This window comes from Cotesia typhae, unplaced genomic scaffold, assembly GCF_013202065.1.
Source record: "Cotesia typhae breed Kobodo isofemale line unplaced genomic scaffold, CoteBio_Ctyphae contig_65, whole genome shotgun sequence".
Taxonomy (NCBI): Eukaryota; Metazoa; Arthropoda; class Insecta; order Hymenoptera; family Braconidae; genus Cotesia; species Cotesia typhae.
This window is the reverse complement of record NW_027423762.1, coordinates 397,551-418,801: the sequence shown is the minus strand read 5'-3', so window position 1 is coordinate 418,801 and position 21,251 is coordinate 397,551. Positions and strand designations below refer to the sequence as shown.

General features: G+C 37.5%; 2 protein-coding genes and 1 long non-coding RNA gene across 3 annotated transcripts; 2 read left to right on the top strand and 1 right to left on the bottom strand.

The window, feature by feature from the left end:
* Positions 1-1,169: 1,169 nt before the first annotated feature.
* LOC141532620 (uncharacterized) lies at positions 1,170-3,227 on the bottom strand. The gene is made up of 3 exons (XR_012480119.1): positions 1,727-3,227; positions 1,340-1,614; positions 1,170-1,242 (listed from the first exon to the last, which is right to left on the bottom strand). It is a non-coding gene; the product is annotated as an uncharacterized LOC141532620 (long non-coding RNA).
* Positions 3,228-12,038: 8,811 nt separating this feature from the next.
* On the top strand, positions 12,039-13,275 carry LOC141532649 (uncharacterized). Its single transcript, XM_074251103.1, has 3 exons — positions 12,039-12,213; positions 12,283-13,205; positions 13,252-13,275. Exons 1-3 carry the CDS (start codon positions 12,204-12,206, stop codon positions 13,273-13,275), a joined length of 957 nt encoding a protein of 318 aa, XP_074107204.1. The 5' UTR covers positions 12,039-12,203.
* Positions 13,276-13,965: 690 nt separating this feature from the next.
* On the top strand, positions 13,966-15,530 carry LOC141532563 (uncharacterized). The gene is made up of 3 exons (XM_074250958.1): positions 13,966-14,968; positions 15,039-15,313; positions 15,394-15,530. Exons 1-2 carry the CDS (start codon positions 14,894-14,896, stop codon positions 15,309-15,311), a joined length of 348 nt encoding a protein of 115 aa, XP_074107059.1. The 5' UTR covers positions 13,966-14,893; the 3' UTR covers positions 15,312-15,313; positions 15,394-15,530.
* The last annotated feature ends 5,721 nt before the right edge of the window (positions 15,531-21,251 follow it).

Below are 21,251 nucleotides of genomic sequence, written 5' to 3'. Positions count from 1 at the left end.
GTAAACCATTAATAATAAAAATCTTCCAATGACATTTTGCCTTATGAAATTTTAAAATAGCCAAAAACGAGTCAACGGTTTTCACATCAATATTTCTAGGAGAAAGAGATAGTAAAATGTAAAACAAATTTTCTCTTAATCTACAAAAATTTTTTTCTTATTTTACAAAATTTTTTGCGACCATAAGACTCACAAGACCGAAGATAAATTTACCTCCGGCCTTGAGGGGACGAGTGGAAACAGCGCAAAACCTCAATTGAAAATTTTTTTTCTCGCTTTTCTTTATATATAATATAAATTTAACATAAAATTTTCCTTTTCCATTTTACTATCACTATATCATACATTAAGAATTTTATTTTTCTATATATTATCAAATTATTCAATTAGTTAATTACATTCAATATTAAATCCATATAAAACTTATATTAAGAACCCAATTATACACTATTTAAAATTCATATCACCTATATGTAACCAATTATCATGTTTAGTCATATTATTATCTATTATTATGTCAAACTATTAAATATTTAACTATTAAATATATACACCCAACAATTTCCATATACAAAATTCTTACTTCGTTTTATATGAAAATTCTATTTCAGAGCTAACGTCACTCATACAAAATTTCTTCAAAAAAATTTTCTTTTTATAATTCAAAACGATTAACTTAAAAGTTTAGTATTTAATAATCAAAAATAAAATAGGAAAAGAGAACTAGAAGAGGCATCTACCGTTAAACGTAACGAGCTATTAAGTCCAGCGGAGTAGCTTATCGACGACCGCTTCATCGCAACCGCCTCTCGGCAAGCCACGCCCACAACCGCGTTACCGCATGGGTATAAATATAATACACGTATACACATATAATTACGAATACACTTCTCTCTCTCTCACACTCTTCTAAACTAAACCTTTAAGAAATTTTCCTCACTACCTAAACCTAAATTATCTAACTAAATTACTATAGTTAACTATTTTATTAATCAATTATTAAAATACCGTTAAACTCTACTTACCTTTTTTTTTTCTAAATAGGATTAATTTTGAAAAAAAAAAAAAAGGAGAAAGTACAGGAAACAAAAATGAGAAAACAATACGAAATAAAAAGAAATAATCTTTATTTTTCAAAAAAAAAAAAGAATTTTTATATTTCTTTTACATAAGTTTTCACATAAAAATAAAAGAGAAGGCGTCCAGCTCTCGGCGGAAGCGATGTCACCCGACACGCCTGGCCTGCAAAAAAAAAAAAAAAAAAAAAAAAGGGGAAAAACAATTAAATCCTAAAGTTTTTTTTTTCTAAATAATAACTATGAAGCATCACGCAACATACCTCTATCCCATGGCGACCAAACCATTAAAGACCGTCTCGATCAAGGCGATCCTTAACCGATCGATGTCCTCGTGGTTGGGGGCAAGCACTTCTTCAAAGTCCTGAACCTCAGCTACCATCGCTAGGTCCTGGAACGCGAAGAAGACAACTGCATCCACGACCTCGGGAGGCAGAGAGCCAAACAGGGTCACCAGGCATGAAGCCGAAAATAAGGCCTCTCTCGGATGGATAGGACGAGCCAACCCCGCTAAGAGACGAATCGCCCTTCTCAAATCCTGAAAAAAAAAAAAAAAAAATTTTTTTTATAAAAAAAAAAAAATATTAAATAATTTTTATTTTTCTATATACAAATTTTCGTTATCAATTTCAAAATAATGCTTTACTTACCCTCTCCCCATACATCATTAGAACCATCTGGTACCAGGTACCATAGCCTTCAAAATTCACCTCACAAGTATACATATTTTTATATTTTTTTTTGAGGAGAATATCCTTACAACAGCCCACGGTTTGAAGTACACTAACACTCAACCCGACTACGCGAACTCGAGAAGCAAGCAAAAAAAAAAAAAAAAAAAAAAAAAAAATTTCATTTGTCAGCAAAACACGTACAATGCAATGCATTGCAAAATTAAAATATGAATAAAACTTAATTACAAGCACTAGATGACTCCTACTGTTACTCTTTTCATTATATCAAATTATATTAAGTTAAATCAAAATTTGTAAGTGGCTCTCGCTTATGGGGAAGGTGGCCATAGGAAAACCGAAAAACTATACTAGCTTCTCGCTTTTCCGGGGGAATGTTATGTCCACCCCAAAATTTTTCTTTAAATTTAAATCACCCGCGCAGATGGAAGACTTCTCCATGCGCGAAAGCCACAATAAAATATAAGCTACGCGACTGCTGGTTGACTAGCGGGGACTTCTGCAATCTCAGCACCGCGAGTATTTAAAAAGGCGATCAACAGCCAACGCCTTGTCTTTGATCAAGTAATTCGACTTCCGCGTTTAGTTGACGGACCCGTGCCTTGTAAAAGTCACTCATCTTAATTTGCTCTGCACTTAGGACGAGTTCAGACTTGGTTCAACTGGCAGGCCACGTATTGGTCTTTGAGCAATTAATTCGACTTCCGCGTTTAATTGACGGACCCGTGCCTTGTAAAAGTCACTCATCTTAATTTGCGCTGCACTTAAGACGAGTTCAGACTCGGTTCAACCAGCAGGCCACGTATTCGTTATTAGTTCTAAAAATCTAGAGAACCGGAATCTCAAAGTTCTAATTTGCTCTGCACTTAGGCGAGAATCCGGGCAGTAAGTTTAAATAAAATACCACTAAAAAGCTAAATTTGCGCACTTTACCCTACGGGGGACTGGAGGACGTTAGCTCATTTAAATTACTAAAATTCATTAAATTAAATTCTTTAAAATCCAAATTGTGAAAGTGTAAGTTTTAATGTTAATAAAAATAAATCTCAATTAAAGTGAAATCAGTTTCCAACAAGTCATTTCATAAAATAAGAAGCCCGAAATATAAGCAGCCCAAATCCACCCTACTCCATCCGCTGCGAGAACCAACCAAAGGGCCTAATCAAGGAACAGGCACTAACAGCTGCCCTAAAATCACGGATCTGACCATCAATAAAGTTCCCGTAACAGTAAGTACATCTACTCTCAATAAATCCGTGAACAGTCTCAAACGAAGGCGTGGTAAATTCGTACTTCGAAAACGTCCCACATAAATAATTAAAACAACGGAATTAAAACCTCCGTTGTGTATTCTTTAAATTGTTAGTCCAAACCTCCACCGTTTACGCTACCGCTCTAAAAACGCCCTTGGACTTAACACCGACAAAAGGTGCATAAGCGTCTCCGGATGTTGTCTACACCTCCTACAGGACGTGTCCGGAAGCTGCACATGGAGCACCTTGTTACGGTACTCAAGAATGTTAATGACACCATCTTGGCAGGCAAATATGAACCCTTCAGTCTCGGACATCAGGCCAGCTGACTTTAAGAAGGAAAACGTCAGCTGGGTGGACAAGCCATGATCACGCACGTGTTTAAAGCACTGCATGGACTTGTCCATCAGTTCGCCAAGGAGTAGTTTTTCCTCGATGTTCCCGATGACGCTCTTAAATTCCTCCTTTCGGAGTTCCATAAGAGCGTTTATTTCTCCAAGTCCAAGGGTTCTTGCCGCATATATTGCTGCCTTATACAAGAATGACCCCTTATGTTCATTTTCATGTTTATGTACAATTTGCATAAGAAAGTCATCCTCGTCTGCAGTGAAATTGACAACTTCGTGTGTTAAACCCAGGACCAAACGGTCGTGAAGCCGCTCCAAACTCTGCAAACCTCTCCCACCGATGGATCGGGGGAGGTATAATCTGGCGACTGATGAATTGGGGTGCATGCTCCGATTCATATTGATGATCTTACGGGTTTTGATGTCGAGATCTCGTAAATCCTTTCGGGCCTATTTCAGGACACCGATAGTGTATACTAAGACTGGGACAGCGAGCATATTAGTAGCTGAGACTTTGTTTTTGCCGGAAAGTTCAGAGGACCAAATTTTCCGGAGTCTCCTAACATACTCGCTCTGGAGAGTTGCTCAGACTTCAGAGACCACATGCATGCGGTGCTCTTCCATTCCTAGATATCTATACAACTCCCCGGCGTCTAATTGTCTTAAGACGCTCCCATCCAATAACTCGACATCATCACCAGTATCAGAGCACTTACCCCTCGCCAGATGTACGACCGCACACTTGTTCAACCCAAAAGACATTCCGACATCTCGTGTGTACTCTGTTACGATGTTGAGGGCCGCTTGTAGATGATCTTTATCAGCGCTATACAGCTTCAGATCATCCATGTAAAGCAGATGGGTAATCGAATAGTTTCGATCACCCGGAGGCCCCACAGAGTACCCATGAGTTTTACGGAGAGCAACAGATATAGGCAGCAGTGAAATGCAAAACAGCAGAGGGCTCAAGGAATCGCCTTGGAAGACCCCTCGTTTGTACTCTACAACTCCGGTTACGTGCAATGCGTTTCCACTTCCAATGTGAAATCGCGTTCGCCAGAGCTGCATTGTACGCCGAATGCATTCCACTATTTCGGGATTGACTCCCAGGCATTTGAGTAGATATAAAATCAACTCATGTGGAGTTGAGTCAAATGCCTTGCGATAGTCAATCCAAGCCATTGACAGGTTGCGTTGATAGTAGATCGCATCTTGTAAGACGCATCGATCCACTATCAGGTTCTCCTTGCAACCTGACAGGCCTCTTTACTGCCACGTTGTTCATATATCTGTTGCCATACAGGCTCTATCTGCTGCAAGATACGGTTATTTAAAATTTTTGTAAAAATTTTATAAACCGCATTCAAGCAGGTGATAGGCCTGAAATTCTTAGGGTCAGACAAGTCACCTTTTTTAGGTATCAGTACGGTTCGCCCTTCTACAAGCCAGTCCGGAATCGGATCGTCAGCTCTAATGTATGATGTAAATATGCGGGCCAGATGGAGGTGGGTAGAAGTAAACTTCTTCCACCAGAAGACATTAATGCCGTCTGGTCCCGGGGCAGCCCAATTTTTGCTGCCATTTAGAGCTGAACGAACTTCATCCACACTGACTGCAGGGCTCTCTTCATCAGCATTCTGTCGACGGTGTTCCCGACAGAATACTTTGAAGTCGTGCAGAGCTGGAGTGTTGGCGTTCACGTTTGGTTGATCTCCATACAACTCAGTCCAAAAAGCTTCCACCCGCTCAGGTGTTGGATAATTCCCGGTAACATCGGTCTTTGGTGTCAGAAACCGTGAAGGGCTGGATCGAAACAACGAGTTGTCGACCAACCGCTTCAGCCTTTTCTCTAATGACTTTTTAGCAGCCACTAGAGCCCGCAATTTATTAAGAGACTCTTCCTTGATGACATGAAGAGTACTCTTGTTCAGTGTGTGATGACGCCACCGAAGTTCAACAGCAATGCGCCGAATTCGGGGCGTGTATGGTGTTTGAGTTGTGTCGTACTCAATCACACACTGAATGCGGGAGACCTGTTTCCGGACATGTCAATTTTCAAGCCAAGTTGTGAGATGCGCTGTTTCAACCTTGCCTCGATCGAGAGACATTGTCTCTCTCTCGGAAAAGCCGAAACTGCTGCACCATACACAACCTGGCTCACAGTGAGCAGGGTGGAATCCTCCAGGATGTTTGCACGGAGATCTTCGTTTACCGCGTCAAGCTGTTGTTGGAAGTAAGTTATCTTTTTAGATATACTTACTTGCCGTCCTACAAAGGGATTGTTGTTGTCCAAGGAGGAACGGCGTCGCTCTTGGTGTAGTTGCGCCGGAAAGGAAAGTCTATTAGACTGCCTTCTGTCCGGCACAAGCGATCTTCTATTTCGCCGAAGATGAGCGGCATAATTACGCAGGTGTTTGGGCGTAAAATGCGCTAGCTCCGGATGCATATCACTCCAAGAGTGTGCATCCGGGCCATATAGCCGCTCACCCCCGGCTCGCTACGTTGGTAGCACACCAAGAGATCGACTCTCAGTTCCTCCGTCCACTTAAAGTAAGTCCTTAAGGCGCCAGGGTCGTCATCATTCATCGGGTCCGGCGTGCTCCTCCCACCTGATGAATGGTCCTCATCCGAAAAGGACCGGTTGTGGGGAGCACTTCTGAGTTGGTATCTTGTGGTAACTCAGTTATTTCCATGCAGTGGGTAGTTGGCCCACTGCACGGGCTACGTCGTTCGCCTACAGACCTGATGTTATGGTCTGCGTTTCCCGCGATGCGCCGCTTGGAGGCCACGTAGCAAGCATCGCATATTATTATTATTATTATTATTATTTTGTTATTAAATGCTCAGGGGGGTTATCCCCGGAGTCCGATTCTCCGAGGGCCCAGCCTGAGCTCCATCCGTTACTGCTGGACCACTCCGCACAACAAGGCGGTTAGTGATCACAGCAGGCCAAAGTCATTTCCCTTAAGAGACGGAGAGAACCAAGTAAAACAGCCTTCTGCATCCTAACTGCCAAGAACTCAGCTTTTGATGAGCAAGCTGGAACTTTGGCAAGTGAGGATACAAAAGACTGTTTCATCCCTCCTAGGACGCCAACAATCAGGACGACAAGCTTGACACGGTAACCTGGGTAAAGTTTGCCAATTTCAAACAGGAGATCCTGATATATTTGTCTTTTGTGCTCTTCTTTGGCTGAGATGTTGTATTCAGCCGGGGCCGAGAACTCAATGACATAAATGTCACGAGTGGCCTTGTCGAAGAGCACAATATCAGGTTTGTTGTGATCTATCCGCCGGGTTGTTGCAAATGGCATGTTCCAATAAATTTTGCAACTGTCATTCTCAACAACCTGGGGAATATCTCCTGGCAAATAAGGCAGCACTGGTGTCACGTCAATACCGTAGCAATGACGAAGATAGTAGTACAGTACTCTCAGGGCAGCATTGTGACGCTGGATATATGCACCTCTCGCCAGCACTGGACATGCCGACAAAAGGTGCATAAGCGTCTCCGGATGTTGTCTACACCTCCTACAGGACGTGTCCGGAAGCTGCACCTGGAGCACCTTGCTACGGTACTCAAGAGTGTTAATGACACCATCTTGGCAGGCAAATATGAACCCTTCAGTCTCGGACATCAGGCCCGCTGACTTTAAGAAGGAAAACGTCAGCTGGATGGACAAGCCATGATCACGCACGTGTTTAAAGAACACGCTGTGCATGGACTTGTCCATCAGTTCGCCAAGGAGTAGTTTTTCCTCGGCGTTCCTGATGACGCTCTTAAATTCCTCCTTATTATTATTATTATTATTATTATTATTATTATTATTATTATTATTATTATTATTATTATTATTATTATTATTATTATTATTATTAATAATATTATAATTTCTACTATTCAAGGTTTATATCGGCCGTGATCATTGGATCACCGTGAACTTCTATAATAAATTAATGGGTATCCCTAAACTACAATTGTGCCTAGAAAATGTCGTACGGTACATCTTCGGCGACGAATTATTATTGAAAAGTACAGTTAGTGGGAAAACATCAAACAGATCCAAAAAAATACAAGCTGAAGTCTACCAACTAGATCCGATTTTACTATCGAGAACAAGAGGTAAATGTAGTGTATCATACTGAAAAAACCAAAATTATCCTTCGAATATAAACTTAATACACAGAAAGAACGGTTCATTTGCGCGAAGAAAAAAAATTTCTTCCTAGTTCTTGTCTTGAACCAATAAATTTTTTTTTACCAAGAATAAAATTTCAAGACAATTTTTTACTTCGGCCAAGACAATTTCAGTTTTCGTTTTGACACTTAAGAATTGACTTCTGGTGAACTTCCTGCCCGAAACTCCGCAACTCTGTATTTTCCTTCTAAATATTTCCAATCTTTCTGAAGAATGTGCATCCTCTCTTATCTATTTTTTCCTTTTACAATCTTATCAGTTTTTCTTGTATCTTTTCTTCGTTTATTTCTTTTCAATCACTTAGGAAACTTTTTTTTTTCTTCCTACCTTTTCATATATATTTTTTTGCACCTCATTATGTGCATCAGGCTTTCTTCTTCCCCTCCACTTACTCTACATTTCCAATCCTTATACATTACATCCCTTCTTTCCCACTTTCTCTATGTTTTCATACCTTACTCTTGCCGAAGTTCCTTTGTCTTCTATTTTAATTGGGTATTTTTTCCAATAGTAGTTTTGGGCTTTTTTGATTTTTATTTTCTTATATAATTTACAATATGCTGATTTTCCGATCGCCTCATCATCTTTTTTTGCTTTTTTATTTATCCGCATTATATATTCTTCAATTTTTTTTATATTTTTTCTATTCCTTGTTCTTTATATATCATCCTGATCGATTCTTCATACTCCTTTCTTTTTAGTATTTTTTTTACTTGTTTGCCCCACTTTGTCGCATTACGATTAAGTATTCCTCTTATTTTCGCCTTCATTACTATCTTGAGCCATCTTTCCCTGTCCATTTTGATCACATCTTTTATGTATCTTACTGCTTACTCTTTCAGTGTGATTTTTATGCCCTGTACTTCCATTTCTTCTCTCTATATATATCTCTTGGTGTGTCTTTACCTACTCCTACATTGCTACCGATTTTGCCACTGTGTTCATTAGATACATCCTTTCCATTATACTATTTATCAACAGACTCGATACAGTCTGCACCAAGTCCCGTTCAAACGGGGCGCCAGACGACCGAGAGTGTATATACTTTTAGCAGAACGCTCTACTTCTATATTATTTTTTGTTCCAAATAATTGTCCTCCTTTTGCTCTTTCTGTTTTTCCTTCTTTTATTGCATTTTCGGCCCACCATTTGAATCTTCCGCTTAATCTTTAAAATTTTTTTTTTCTGCTCTTTCTTTTGTAACTCACGTTTTTACCAGTATTACTATTTCATTTTTTTCCATCTCTTCTCTTGCTTGATTTGCATCCGTCATTCCGGTTGTTTGAAGAAATTGACTTTGTACGCTAATTTTTTTTGTAGATTTCATGGAACACTACTTAAAAAAATCAGTATTTCACCACGACATGAGTGAAAATACAATTTATAAGCACCTTGGCTCACTAGAAAAATACATTTCTCGACTTATTGCAAAGATGAAAGGGAATAACAGAAAGAAACAGCACTCTATGGTCTCAACCAAAATAGTTAATCAACGTCAAGCGGATAACCCAGAAGCAACGGAAACTGACCCGCTGGTTGCAGGTGATTCCGTAATCGAGGATAATGAAAGTCAAAGTAAGCTGATTCCAACTAAACTGATTCCAAAATCCAAATGTTCAGACCAAAACAACGATGAGGATAAAGATTCTGATGATTCTGAAGCACTCGTAATTGATGAATCATAGATGATAAAAAAAAAAGTATTTGTTTTTTTGTAAGTACGGCTGCCGCTCAACAACAATCTACTAGTTTATCCAATCAATCATCCTGGAAGCGCCTTTAATTTTACTGCACCGGTTAATGATGCTAACAATGCGTCTTTTTATGATAAAGAAGCTTCTTCTGCTGCAGCAGCTGCTTTTTCTTTTCTAGGGGATCTTAGGAGTCCTACTACTTATTATAATATTTTGAGACAGACCTGCTGCTTATGGATCTCCGGTATCGCCTTATGTTAGTGTTCATGCTCCAAATTTAAGTGTTGATCCAGCAGCTTATCAACAGTACTTACATTCCTATTATGCACTTCAACCCTCTACGCGTCCTCGCTCGTGGCTATAGTATTCAAAGCGACTTAATTAAATAGATGATAGTTAGTTTTTAATTTTATTTATTATTATATCTTTTATTATTCATTTATATTTAATGTATGGTTCTTTTTTTTTTCAATGATTATTCATTTTTTTTTATGTACCAAGACCAAAGTGTCTCTCAGCTCTCTAAGGAAATGCGATCCATGTAAGCTGTGTAATTTTTTTTTGTTTACTGTTTCGGTATTTAATACTGTAATCAGTTTATTTTTTATTTTTTATTTTTTTTTATACTTTTCAATGATTACAGAGAATTGCATTTAAATATTTAATTTAAAAAAAAAAAAAATAATGAAAGACTTATCTGAAATTTTTAGACTAATTATATTGACCATTGTGTGTACTTCTCTGTGATAATTGAAATTGATTATGGAAAAAGAAAAAAAAACAACGTCAAAAAATGGCTTATTCAATTAGAATTTTATACATTTTATCAAACAAGGAAAAAAAACAGTATGTATTTAATTAGTAAATCTCGTACCTGTAATAATTATATATTTGGGGTATTCCATGCCAAATCGACCACTTTTGACCCCGAACCTTTTCGATTTGGCCGAAAGTTTTCCATCCTTTTCTACCCTATAAAAAACGGTTCTCAGAATTTTTTTGAATTTTTTTACCTAACTCCAAAAAAGTTATGAATTTTTCAAAAAAATGGCTTTTTTATTTTCAAATAGCCATAACTTTTTCAAAACTAAACATTTAGGTACCTTTTTTTTTTTTAAATTTTTGTTTTTAGATGTACTTTCCGATAAAAAATATTAAAAAATTTTTGTAAGTCAATACATATGGAATTTTTCAGTTTTTGATAAAAATCAATGATTTTTCGAAGTTCGACATTTTTTTTTTTAATTTTTTTTTCTAAAATAAACTTTAATCAATTCCACAGTTATCCCTGTAGAACCCAGATTGGGCCGATTTCTCTTTCTATTTTTTTTTATTCAATTGAAAAAATATTGTTAAATTTTCAAAAATGGAAAAAAAATTTTTTTTCATAAATTTTATTTATATAATGAGATAAATACAATTCAACGATTTTACGGCATTATATTCACAATTTAGAGGCTTCATCGATGACTGTATTTAATAAGATTCAAATTTTAATATATCAATTAGATCGATAAACTAGGGATAACAATTATCGACTTACCTATAGCCAGTAAACTAGATGCTATAAGCTAGTATGTTTTGATTAAAAGTGCGGCTTTTTCATTTTGAGATCTAAAACATAACCTATAAATCTTTTGTGCAATCTAGTGTTTTATAAAAGATTGTCATTACATTTGTTGTATAAATAAATAATTTCTCTAGTTTATAAGCGCTTTTTTAATTTGTCTTTATGGCGTCAAAAAGGTATTTGATCGGTGTTGTAATCCTTTTGAGTTGGAATCTCATTTTAAAAATTGGTTTACGTCCGGCGACTGATATTATGAAAGTAACGTTAGGATTAGATGATAATTATTTATTATGCAGTTCATGTCGAAAAAAGCTTCAGAGTTAGTGAAGCAACAAACAAATGCTCGTAATGATCCTAGTGCTGATGTAAGTGACCGTGAAGACAACTATAGTGACAATAATGACAACAATGATCAGGCTGATAATGATAGTAATACAACTGCCATGGATCTCCCATTATCCTTATCATTCCGTAAGTTTTTTTAATTATTTATACGTTACTTGAATACATTTCTAGTAGCTATATGTTTCACTATTATTTTTAAGGTTCCATGTCATTTGATAGCGAACCCAAAGCATCACAATCAAGCTCAGGATCCCAAGTTAGCGTTGCAACTCAATTACCCGTAATAAACCATGCATTAGAATTGTTAAATCAATCACCGATTCCATCGAAGAAATTGAATGATAATCAATTTTTGAACAATAAAATAAATCGGGTATCCGACAGCTTGAAAAAGTTTTGCTGTCTTCTTCAGATGAAGAATCGATTGATGACGATGGTGAAAATTTTCACTCTCTAATTAAAATGTTGTATGATAAATTCAACGATAAAGAAACTGATAAGTCTTTGAAAATACAAATTTTAACATTATTACCTGTAAAATGGAGTGAGAGACGTATTTGTGAAACTATGAATACATCAAGACATTTGTCAAGAGTAGCAAAAATTTGGTTGAAGAAACGGGTTTACTTTCTACACCTGAATCGAAATTAGGTATGGGTAGCGTAAAATCGATGTTTTAAATACACTTGAAAACTAAATTACTCAACATTTTTGTATAGGAGGACAATTACTGATCAGGTAAAATTAAAAGTTGAAAATTTTTACAACGATGATGAATATAGTGCTCAAATGCCCGGTATGAAAGACTTTGTATCAATTCGAAGTGATGATGGTAATCGGATACACGTCCAAAAAGACTTATCCTGTCTAACTTAAAAGAATTATACCAATGTTTCTGTGAAATAAATCCTACTGAGAGAATTGGATTTTCAAAATTCGCTTCTTTGCGACCAAAACATTGTGTGTTAGCAGGGGCAAGTGGAACACACACCATCTGCGTGTGTACGATTCATCAAAACGTGAAGTTAATGATGCTTGGTAATTATTAAATTAATTAATAATTATAAATGCGTGAATTTTAAGTTTACTAAATTACTGTTATTTTAGGTGCAAATATTTATTCTTTGACAAGGAACACAGAAAAGCCCATTAAACACTACAGCGATTACTTGAGCATGATTATATGTGAAAATCCATCTTTTCAGTGTTATTTAGGTGGATTTAAAAACTGTCCTGGGGTCGATGAGTTGAGTAAAATTTTACTAAAATGTTTTGAGGACCGGGAAATCGAGAATATTACATATAAATATTGGATATCAAAACCGAGAAGTAGTTTAGAAACTATTATTAAGCCTACAGAAGAATTAGTGGAAAAATTTTGTAGTGAGTTAGAAATTCTTCTACCTCATTCGTTCATTGCTAAGGAGCAAGCCCAATTCTTGAAGACATTGAAAGAAACATTGAAACCAAACGAATACGTTATTATTTGTGATTTTGCAGAAAATTATGCCTTCGTAGTACAAAATGCGGCAGCTGGTTTTCACTGGAATAATAATCAGGCAACAGTTTTTCCAGTCGTTATTTATTATACAGTAAATAACAAACTTGAACACAAAAGTTTAGTAATTATCTCAGATTCTAACAAACATGATGCCGTTGATGTTCATGTTTTCATCGAAATAATAACTGATTACGTGAAAAGTCTTCCTGAACGTTGTAACAAGATTTATTATTTTTCTGATGGAGCTCCTCAACAATTTAAAAACTTTAAAAACTTTGTAAATTTATATTACCACGAAGATGATTTTGATATTCCTGCTGAATGGCATTTTTTTGCGACTACCCATGGGAAAGGTCCGTGTGATAGAATCGGTGGTATTCTCAAACGACTTGCAGCGAGAGCAAGTTTCCAACTCGCGGTAGACAAACAAATAACGACACCAGAAGAACTTTTTGAATGGGCTTCTGCACCGGATAACTTGCCGAATATTATAGTGAAGTTTTCCCCAGAAGAAGATTATGACACAGCAGTAAATGATTTAAATGATCGATTTTTGAAAACGAAACCGATTACAGGAACTCAACAACTACATTGTATAATTCCGGACAAAAATGGTTGTTTACTAGTTAAAAACTTTTCGAATTCGAATGAACACAGAATTTGTAAAATATTTAAACGACAGAGAGAAAAGTAATTAATTTTAGCTGCATCAATTATTGATCTTACTAATTACAGTCATCGATGAAGCCTCTAAATTGTGAATGTAATGCCGTAAAATCGTTGAATTGTATTTATCTCATTATATAAATAAAATTTATGAAAAAAAATTTTTTTTCCATTTTTGAAAATTTAACAATATTTTTTCAATTGAATAAAAAAAATAGAAAGAGAAATCGGCTCAATCTGGGTTCTACAGGGATAACTGTGGAATTGATTAAAGTTTATTTTTGTTATGTCCAAGGGCGTTTAAGTGGTAGCGTAAACGGTGGAGGTTTGGACTAACGGCTTAAAGAATACGCAACGGAGTTTTTAATTCCGTTGTTTTAATTATTTATGTGGGACGTTTCGACGGACGAATTTACCACGCCTTCGTTTGAGACTGATTACGGATTTTTATTAAGAAAAGATGTACTTACTCTTTGCAGGATTTTTAATTATTACCGGATCCGTGATTCCGGAGCTGCTGTTAGCGCCTTTTCCTGGGTTGGGCCCTCTGATCGGTCCTTGCGGCGGATAGAGTAGGATGGATTGGGCTGCTTATTTTTACGAAATGAACTGATTCGAACAAATTTCACTTCTCTTGACATTTATTTTTATAGACACTAAAACTCTTACACTTTAACAAATATGAATTTTAACGTAATTTAATCAAATGAATTTTTTTAATTTGATTGAGCTAACGTCCTCCAGTCCCCCGTAGGGTAAAGTGCGCAAAACTAGCTTTTAAGAAATTTTGAATAACTTAATGACCGGATTCTCGCCTAAGTGCAGAGCAAATTAGAACTTGGAGATTCCGGTTCTTTAGGATTTATTTACTGGCCGAATTCTCGCCTAAGTGCAGGGCAAATTAGAACTTTAAGAATGCGACTCTCTAAGATACTTAAAATTAGTACGTGGCCTGCCGGTTAAACCGCGTCCAAACTTCCTTTAAGTGCAGTGCAAATTAAAGCAAAGGACTCTACAAGGCACGGGCCCGTTAATTAAACGCGGAAGTCGAATTAATTAACAAAAGACCAGGCGTTGGCTGTTGATCGCCTTTTTAAATACTCGCGGTGCTGAGATTGCAGAAGTCCCCGCTAGTCAACCAGCAGTCGCGTAGCTTATATTTTATTGTGGCTTTCGCGCATGGAGAAGTCTTCCATCTGCGCGGGTGATTTAAATTTAAAGAAAAATTTTGGGGTGGACATAACATTCCCCCGGAAAACCGAGAAGCTAGTATAGTTTTTCGGTTTTCCTATGGCCACCTTCCCCATAAGCGAGAGCCACTTACAAATTTTGATTTAACTTAGTATAATTTGACGTAAAGAGAAGAGTAACAGGAGGAGTCATCTAGTGCTTGCTATTTAATTTAATTTATATTTTAATTCTGCACAGTGTTACATTGTACATATTTTGCTGACAATGATCTTTCTTATCTCGTTTCGCTTGCCTCTCGAGTTTCACGTAGCCGGATAGAGTGTTAGTGTGCTTCAAACCGTGAGTTGTTTCAGTTTAAAAATGTATACATGCGAGACCAATTTCGAGGGGTATGGTACTTGGTACCAGATGGTCCTAATGGTGTATGGGGAGAGGGTAAGTAAGGCATTTTTAAGAGAAAAAAATTTAAAAAATTTTTTTTTTTTTTTTTTTTTTTTTTTTCTAGGATTTGAGAAGGGCGGTTCGGCTCTTGGCGGAGTTGGCACGTCCTATCCATCCTCGAGAAGCTTTATTTTTGGCTTCTTGCCTGGTGACCCTATTTGGCTCTCTGCCTCCCGAGGTCGTGGAGGCAGTGGTCTTCTTCGGATTCCAGGACCTAGCGATGGTCGCGGAGGTCCAGGATTTTGAAGAGGTGCTCGCCCCTAACCACGAGGATATCGAACATTTAAGGATCGCCTTGCTCGAGGAGGTCTTTAATGGTTTGGTCACTATGGGGTAGAGGTATGTTACGATATGCTTCATGGTTACTATTTAAGAAAATAACTTTATCTTTTTAATTGTTCTTTTCTCTTTTGTTGCAGGCCAGACATATCGGGTGTCTCCGCTTCCGCCGAGAACCGGACGCGTCTTTTCGTCGAAGATAAATAAAAAAAAAATGTAAAGAAAGATATATTTTATAATATTATATGTATTAAAAGGTTTCTTTTTTTTTTTTTTTTCAAATTAATTTCTCATTTTTGTTTTCCTATACTTTCTCCTTTTCCCATATCCAAAAAAATTTTATATTTATTAATTTTAAAATTAGTAATGGAAATCAAAGAAAGGTAAGGATAAAAAGGACGGAAGAGAAGAGAAAAAAAGGTATAAAAAAAAAGAAAAGGGGGACCAGAAGAATGCGGTTCTTATTATTGTATTAGTGAGGGTGAGGAAAGAAGGAGAACAGCGTATACATATAGGCATATGTATATATCTGCGTGTATATGTAGGTACGTGTGTGGTATGCTTTATACGTTATACCCATGCGGTAACACGGCTGTGGGCGTGGCTTGCCGAGAGGCGGTCGTAATTGAGCGAGTGTCGGTAAGCTACTTTGCTTGATGTAGCAGTTCTTTTATAATTACCGCTAGAGGACTCCTCCTGTTCTCTTTCTTACTTATACTCACTCTTATTGAATATTGAGTGTTCGAAATAAGAATTTTACAAAGAGAAACAAATCTTTATGATTTAATAATTTGGAACGATTTTTATGAGTGACGTTAGCTCGATTTTCTTAAAATCATTATAAAGTATAATTAATGTTAAAGTATTATATTAATAATATAATTAATATACTTATAAAATTTTGTTGAATACTCGGTTATAACATATAAAATGTATAAAATGTAATATAATAGATATAATAGAGTTATAATAAGTAGTTATATTTATTATGACGTATAATGATAAAATGGCAATAGTAAAATAATGTGTAATATATAATTAAGTGATAGTAAAATGAAAACTATGATTGGGAGAATTATTTGGAAGGAGGAAGAAAATTTTTGTTTTCGGAAAAGAAATTTTGAAATAACGTTTTGCGTTGTTCTCGCTCGTCCCCCAAGGCCGGAGATAATTTTATTTTCGGTCTTGTGAGTCATAAAGCAGCAAAACTTTTCATAATTCGGATAATTTTACTGATTTTCATTATACTATCAACTATCTATTAAGGTAGGAAAAAAATTTTTTTTTTTTTTTATTTTTTAGATTAGATTATTTGTTCAAACTGTTGACTCGTTTTTGGCATGAAGAATTTTACTATTATTTTTGTAAAACGAAATTATATAGGAAAGAAAGGATTCTATTATAATTTTAAAGTTATTTCTTACTTTTTCCGCAAAAGAGCCATCGGTTTGATTATGTAATAATTCTTTCGTTGATGCTGGGTTTTTCTTCTAAATTGGTGATTTGTAGTCTCTTAATCGGAATGTTTTTGGTTTCTTTGGTTTTTGACGATCTCTGGAGCTTCTTTGGTTGTTATTTTAGCTTTCATGGAGACGTTCATCTCGTTGTCGACATCGGTTCTTGTTGGAAGTGGTTCGTTGGCTTCTGGCAGGCTTGATGATTTTTCTTCGAATGTTTTCAGTTCGATTACGACTGGTTTTTCGTCTTTTCTGCTGGTCTGGCGAGGTTTCAATAGAAATCGGCGGACAGTTTTTGTATGGCTATCCCCCAATTATAAGTGATATTATTCCAACAGTTGATACTGTTCCTATAGTTATCTTCCGACTAATTTCTTCTTTTTGATGATCCAGGGCAATTAGTGACATTTTCTCTTCGTTTTCTTCCAATCCTTGGCCCCAAGGTTCGAATTTGTCGATAATCGTAGCTGGATCTTGATTCTGTGCGAACAAATTTGGAGCTGCGTTGTTGGTTTTCAGGCTCGAGTTTAACGTTTCTAAGGATAGGTTAAAACTCGGGGCAATGAGGTCTATCTTTGTTGATTCTCTGGCAATCCCACGAATAGTGTATTCGTTACACGTCGCTTGGCATCCCTGATGGATATGTATCAGGCCGGTGCTATTAATTACCTGATTTTCGGCAGTTTGTCCTGGACATCTCCATTGAATATTTTCCTCCTTGCACGTCGAATATGCCCAGGTGTTTTTCTCGTTCATTTTTATCCAAGTTAATTTGCATTTTGGAATTATTCTTATATTACAATTCCGTAGATTTTTGGTTTTCGGATTCATCAATAATTCCATCTCGCAATCTACTTCGTTCACCAACTTGGTTGTTTTGGACAAGAGGTCTGGTGGGCATGCCATGTCTGGTCCGATTGGCTTGCAGTTGTTGATATAATCTTGTTCAGCGAGAAAATATTCATCAAACGATGGTTCTGACACGAGATATTTCGATGTTGGTTGAATTGTCAATGTTGATATTTGGTCTCCTACTTTCTCAGGCTTGGGAAGTGATTTTAGCTCATATGCTAACCATGGCGTCTGATCGAATAGTGGAACTGTAATTATTATCAGGAAATGTCCATTTGTTTTTCCTGTTTCCACTGTGGACACCCTGGCTAGTGTATTGATGTCCATGTGATTCAGAGGTTGAGGTGGGTTCAGCGTCGGGTGTTTTTTCATCATGTCAGCGGTTGCTTGATGCAGTTGTTTGGCTGACACTGTTAAATAGGTGAGTCTACCCCATTTTGCTTCTTCTATAATCTTTTCTGCGTTGTTTAGAATACGTAGATAGTTGGTCATCAGGTGAATATGTTCGTCTCCAGCCATTGAGAACAATTGGATTCTTTGTAGATCGCTCAATTGTTTATTTATTGCATGCTTGAGGTAGGCTGATGTTCGGGCCAGTTCCTTGATCCTCTCGGTTATGTTTGATTCGTGTTTAAGGATCTCATTTATTTCACTCTTGATGATGTGAGTGTTGTTTTGGGATAGGTGTATTAATTCCCTATTGTTTTGATATAGGTTGTCTATTTCCTTGATGATGTGCTCTTTGTCGCTGTAGTCCATGGTCCCAAACAGTTCTCGAGCTATTGTACCTACGAATCCGAACCAGGGGGCTCTTTTTGTGCGGTTTTGTGAGTTGAATTCTTCTAGTTGTGGGTCCTCGAGGAGTTGTCTTAGCCGATGTTGAGCTTGTTGAAGTTCTGCTTGTATTTCTCTATGGCTGTTGACCCTCAAATATGATGTGCAGATTGAATGATTGAATTTCGTTGAGCATATTCCGTAGGCTTCCCATAAACTTTGGTTCGAATGTGGGTACATATTCACCAGTTTGTCGATGTTGATTGAGCTAATGAGTTGCCATTCTTCGCGGATCAGATGTATTTTCTTGAATGGGTCGTAGAGTAGGCCTGGGTTGGCCTCCATTGGCTTTATTTTCATTTCTCCTGCGCTCCATGCCAGATACCCCAGTCCCAAGAAGAGAAGTAGTACGGTGTTCATGTTGAAATTGTATTGGCTCTTATATACTGAAACAAACAACTTGGGTTTCTTTTTAGTCAAATTTTTCGCGGCTGGCTGGTTTAGCCTTATTCGGGTGGAGTAATTTTCGTTTCCCATTTTCTTTTTCTATTATTAAATTTCCCATTTCATTTATTTCGACTATTTCGTATGGACCGGTATAGTAAAGGTCTAATTTATTTTTCTAGGTTCCTTCAACGTGTATATGAGGTCTCCTACACTAAATTTTGTTGGGTGTATATGTTTGACGAATCGGATTTTAGACTCGTGTTTAGCTCTCGTTAAATTTTCCGCAGATATTCGTTGAATTTCGGAAATTCGACTAATTAAGTCTGCTAGATAATCGTTATATGATTCGATTTTACTGAAGTCCGGAAATTGAGTTGGACTTCGGGCTTTTCTTCCGTACAAAATTTCGTATGGTGTAAATTTTGTGGCTGTGTGCACGGTGGTGTTATAATTCAACATTGCCATTGGGACATACCGATCCCAGTTACTGAATTTATCTACATAGCCCGGAGGTAGTCGATTAAAGGCTGGTGAGATCGTTCCAAGGCTCCGTTCGATTGTGGATAGTAGGAGGAAGTTGTTATTCTTTGAATTCTCAGTGCTTTGGCTAGCTGTTGAATTAATTTGCTTGTAAATGAGGTGCCCTTATCTGATAGAATACGCGAGGGCACCCATAAAGAGCGATATAATGATTTAACAGGGCATCTGCAACAGTTACTGCTCTGATATCAGGGAGAGGAACTGCCGCAGCTGCTTTAGAAAAATTATCCTGGATCGTTAGGATGTGTACATTTCCGTCAGGGGTCATGGGCAGGGGTCCTACCGTATCTATACTAATTTTTCGAAAGGTTCGAAGGGTGTGTCTGTGATGAACATAGGCTGTTTGGTTTTTATTCGCGTGAGTTTATTTTTCTGGCATATCTCGCATGCTCGTATATAATTGTAGATTTTATCTTTCATTCCTGGCCAGTAATATTTTTCGCGAATACGCCAATATGTTTTTACCACACCTTTGTGGCCCCCTATTAGGCTGTTATGATTTTCCTCAATTATTTTTGTTCGAAGGGATTCGTCTGGTACCTCGACGTTCCCTTCGCACAAGGTAATTGTTATTGGACAGTCTCTTAGTTCGTGTAATAAATAGGCTTTTATGTCTAAGTCGTCAAATTCGTCCCCCTGCTTTGCACAGCGAAACGAATGAATGTCGTGTTTGTGCATTGACTGTCGAAGATTTCTCAATCCTTCGATCAGGTCGATAGGGTCTAATTTTTCGAAATGTTTTGTTTTGATAAATACCGTAAAGATTTTACAACGACCTAGCTTGGTGACGAATACGTCCCCCTTTGTAGGCTTTGAGGCGTGAAGGTCATCGGCATTTATAAATTTTAAGTCGCGGAGCAGCTTCGCTACGGGTTTTATTATTTCGCAATCAGCTGCTAAAAAGTGTACTAAGTGGTCTCGAGCGTAAGTAAGCCCGTCTCGGCTGGTTGAAAATTTGATTTTTATGTCGGACCCTTTTGGCGGTATACTTTCGTCTGAACTCGAGGGTGAAGATATTCTTGGTCGATGGCGCCTTTCAGCAAAAATATCTTCAGCCTCTTCGAAAGTTGGAGGGTCGTAGGCGACAAATGGTGGTCCGAATCGGCTGTTCCCTACGTCATCCCCCACTGTTTTATTCCCGCTTGTAGTTGTTTCGCGTCTAATTTTATTGGAATTGCTAGGCTTTTCCGAATTGCTAAGTGATTTAATATTATTATTAACCTGTGAATTATTTAGTTTTGATTCCGTTTCGATAAGTGTGTTATTGGGGTTGGCCGATACGGTTCCGGCCCTTTCGGTTATTGCTTCGCCGTTTTCGTCTACGATTTGGCCGCTAACATGGTCATAATGGATCCCCATGGCCGCTAATTCATCGGGAATGAGGACTCTTCCGAAGATTGGGGTTCGGGGTTCTGGACCGTCTCCTAAATATCCCGCGAATCGCGATCTGTTTACGTTCTGGGGAGTGAAAGTATTTATGTTTGACTCGTTTCTATCGTACGTATCGGTGACGTTTCTGAAATTAATGTCGTCTGTTTCAGTCGAGGGCTCTGGTTCTATGATGATGGGCTTTTCTGCTCCGCTGGAATCTCCGCTTTTTCCGGTTTCTTCTGGACTGATATCGCTGCTTGATCCTTCCTCAGGGTTTTCGCTGTTGTCTCTTAGAAATTCGTCGACATTAATTTCGGTTGCAGTGTCATTGTCTAACGAGTCTTCTTCATTACTCCAGAGTGGAGGCATTTTGCTGAGTGCTTGGCGGATTGTTTTTGCTGTCTCAGAACTTGTTCGTTTTAATTCGGCTAACTCTTGGGGAGTGTAGTTGAATATCGCTTCTTCTCGTCGGATTTTCTCTAGAGCTCTCTCCCGATGGGTGTTTTCCGGTGGTGGCCGTCTTTTGAGGAGTTCATCAAACATTTCTATTAATTCGT

What these genes read in the sequence shown, in the direction of transcription:
- LOC141532649 (XM_074251103.1), top strand. An exon ending in AAGAAGATTATGACACAGCA is followed by an intron (nt 13,206 to 13,251) that starts GTAAATGATTTA and finishes AACCGATTACAG; the next exon opens with GAACTCAACAACTACATTGT.
- LOC141532563 (XM_074250958.1), top strand. Translation starts at nt 14,894, where the DNA reads ATGTATACATGCGAGACCAATTTCGAGGGGTATGGTACTTGGTACCAG. An exon ending in TAATGGTGTATGGGGAGAGG is followed by an intron (nt 14,969 to 15,038) that starts GTAAGTAAGGCA and finishes TTTTTTTTCTAG; the next exon opens with GATTTGAGAAGGGCGGTTCG.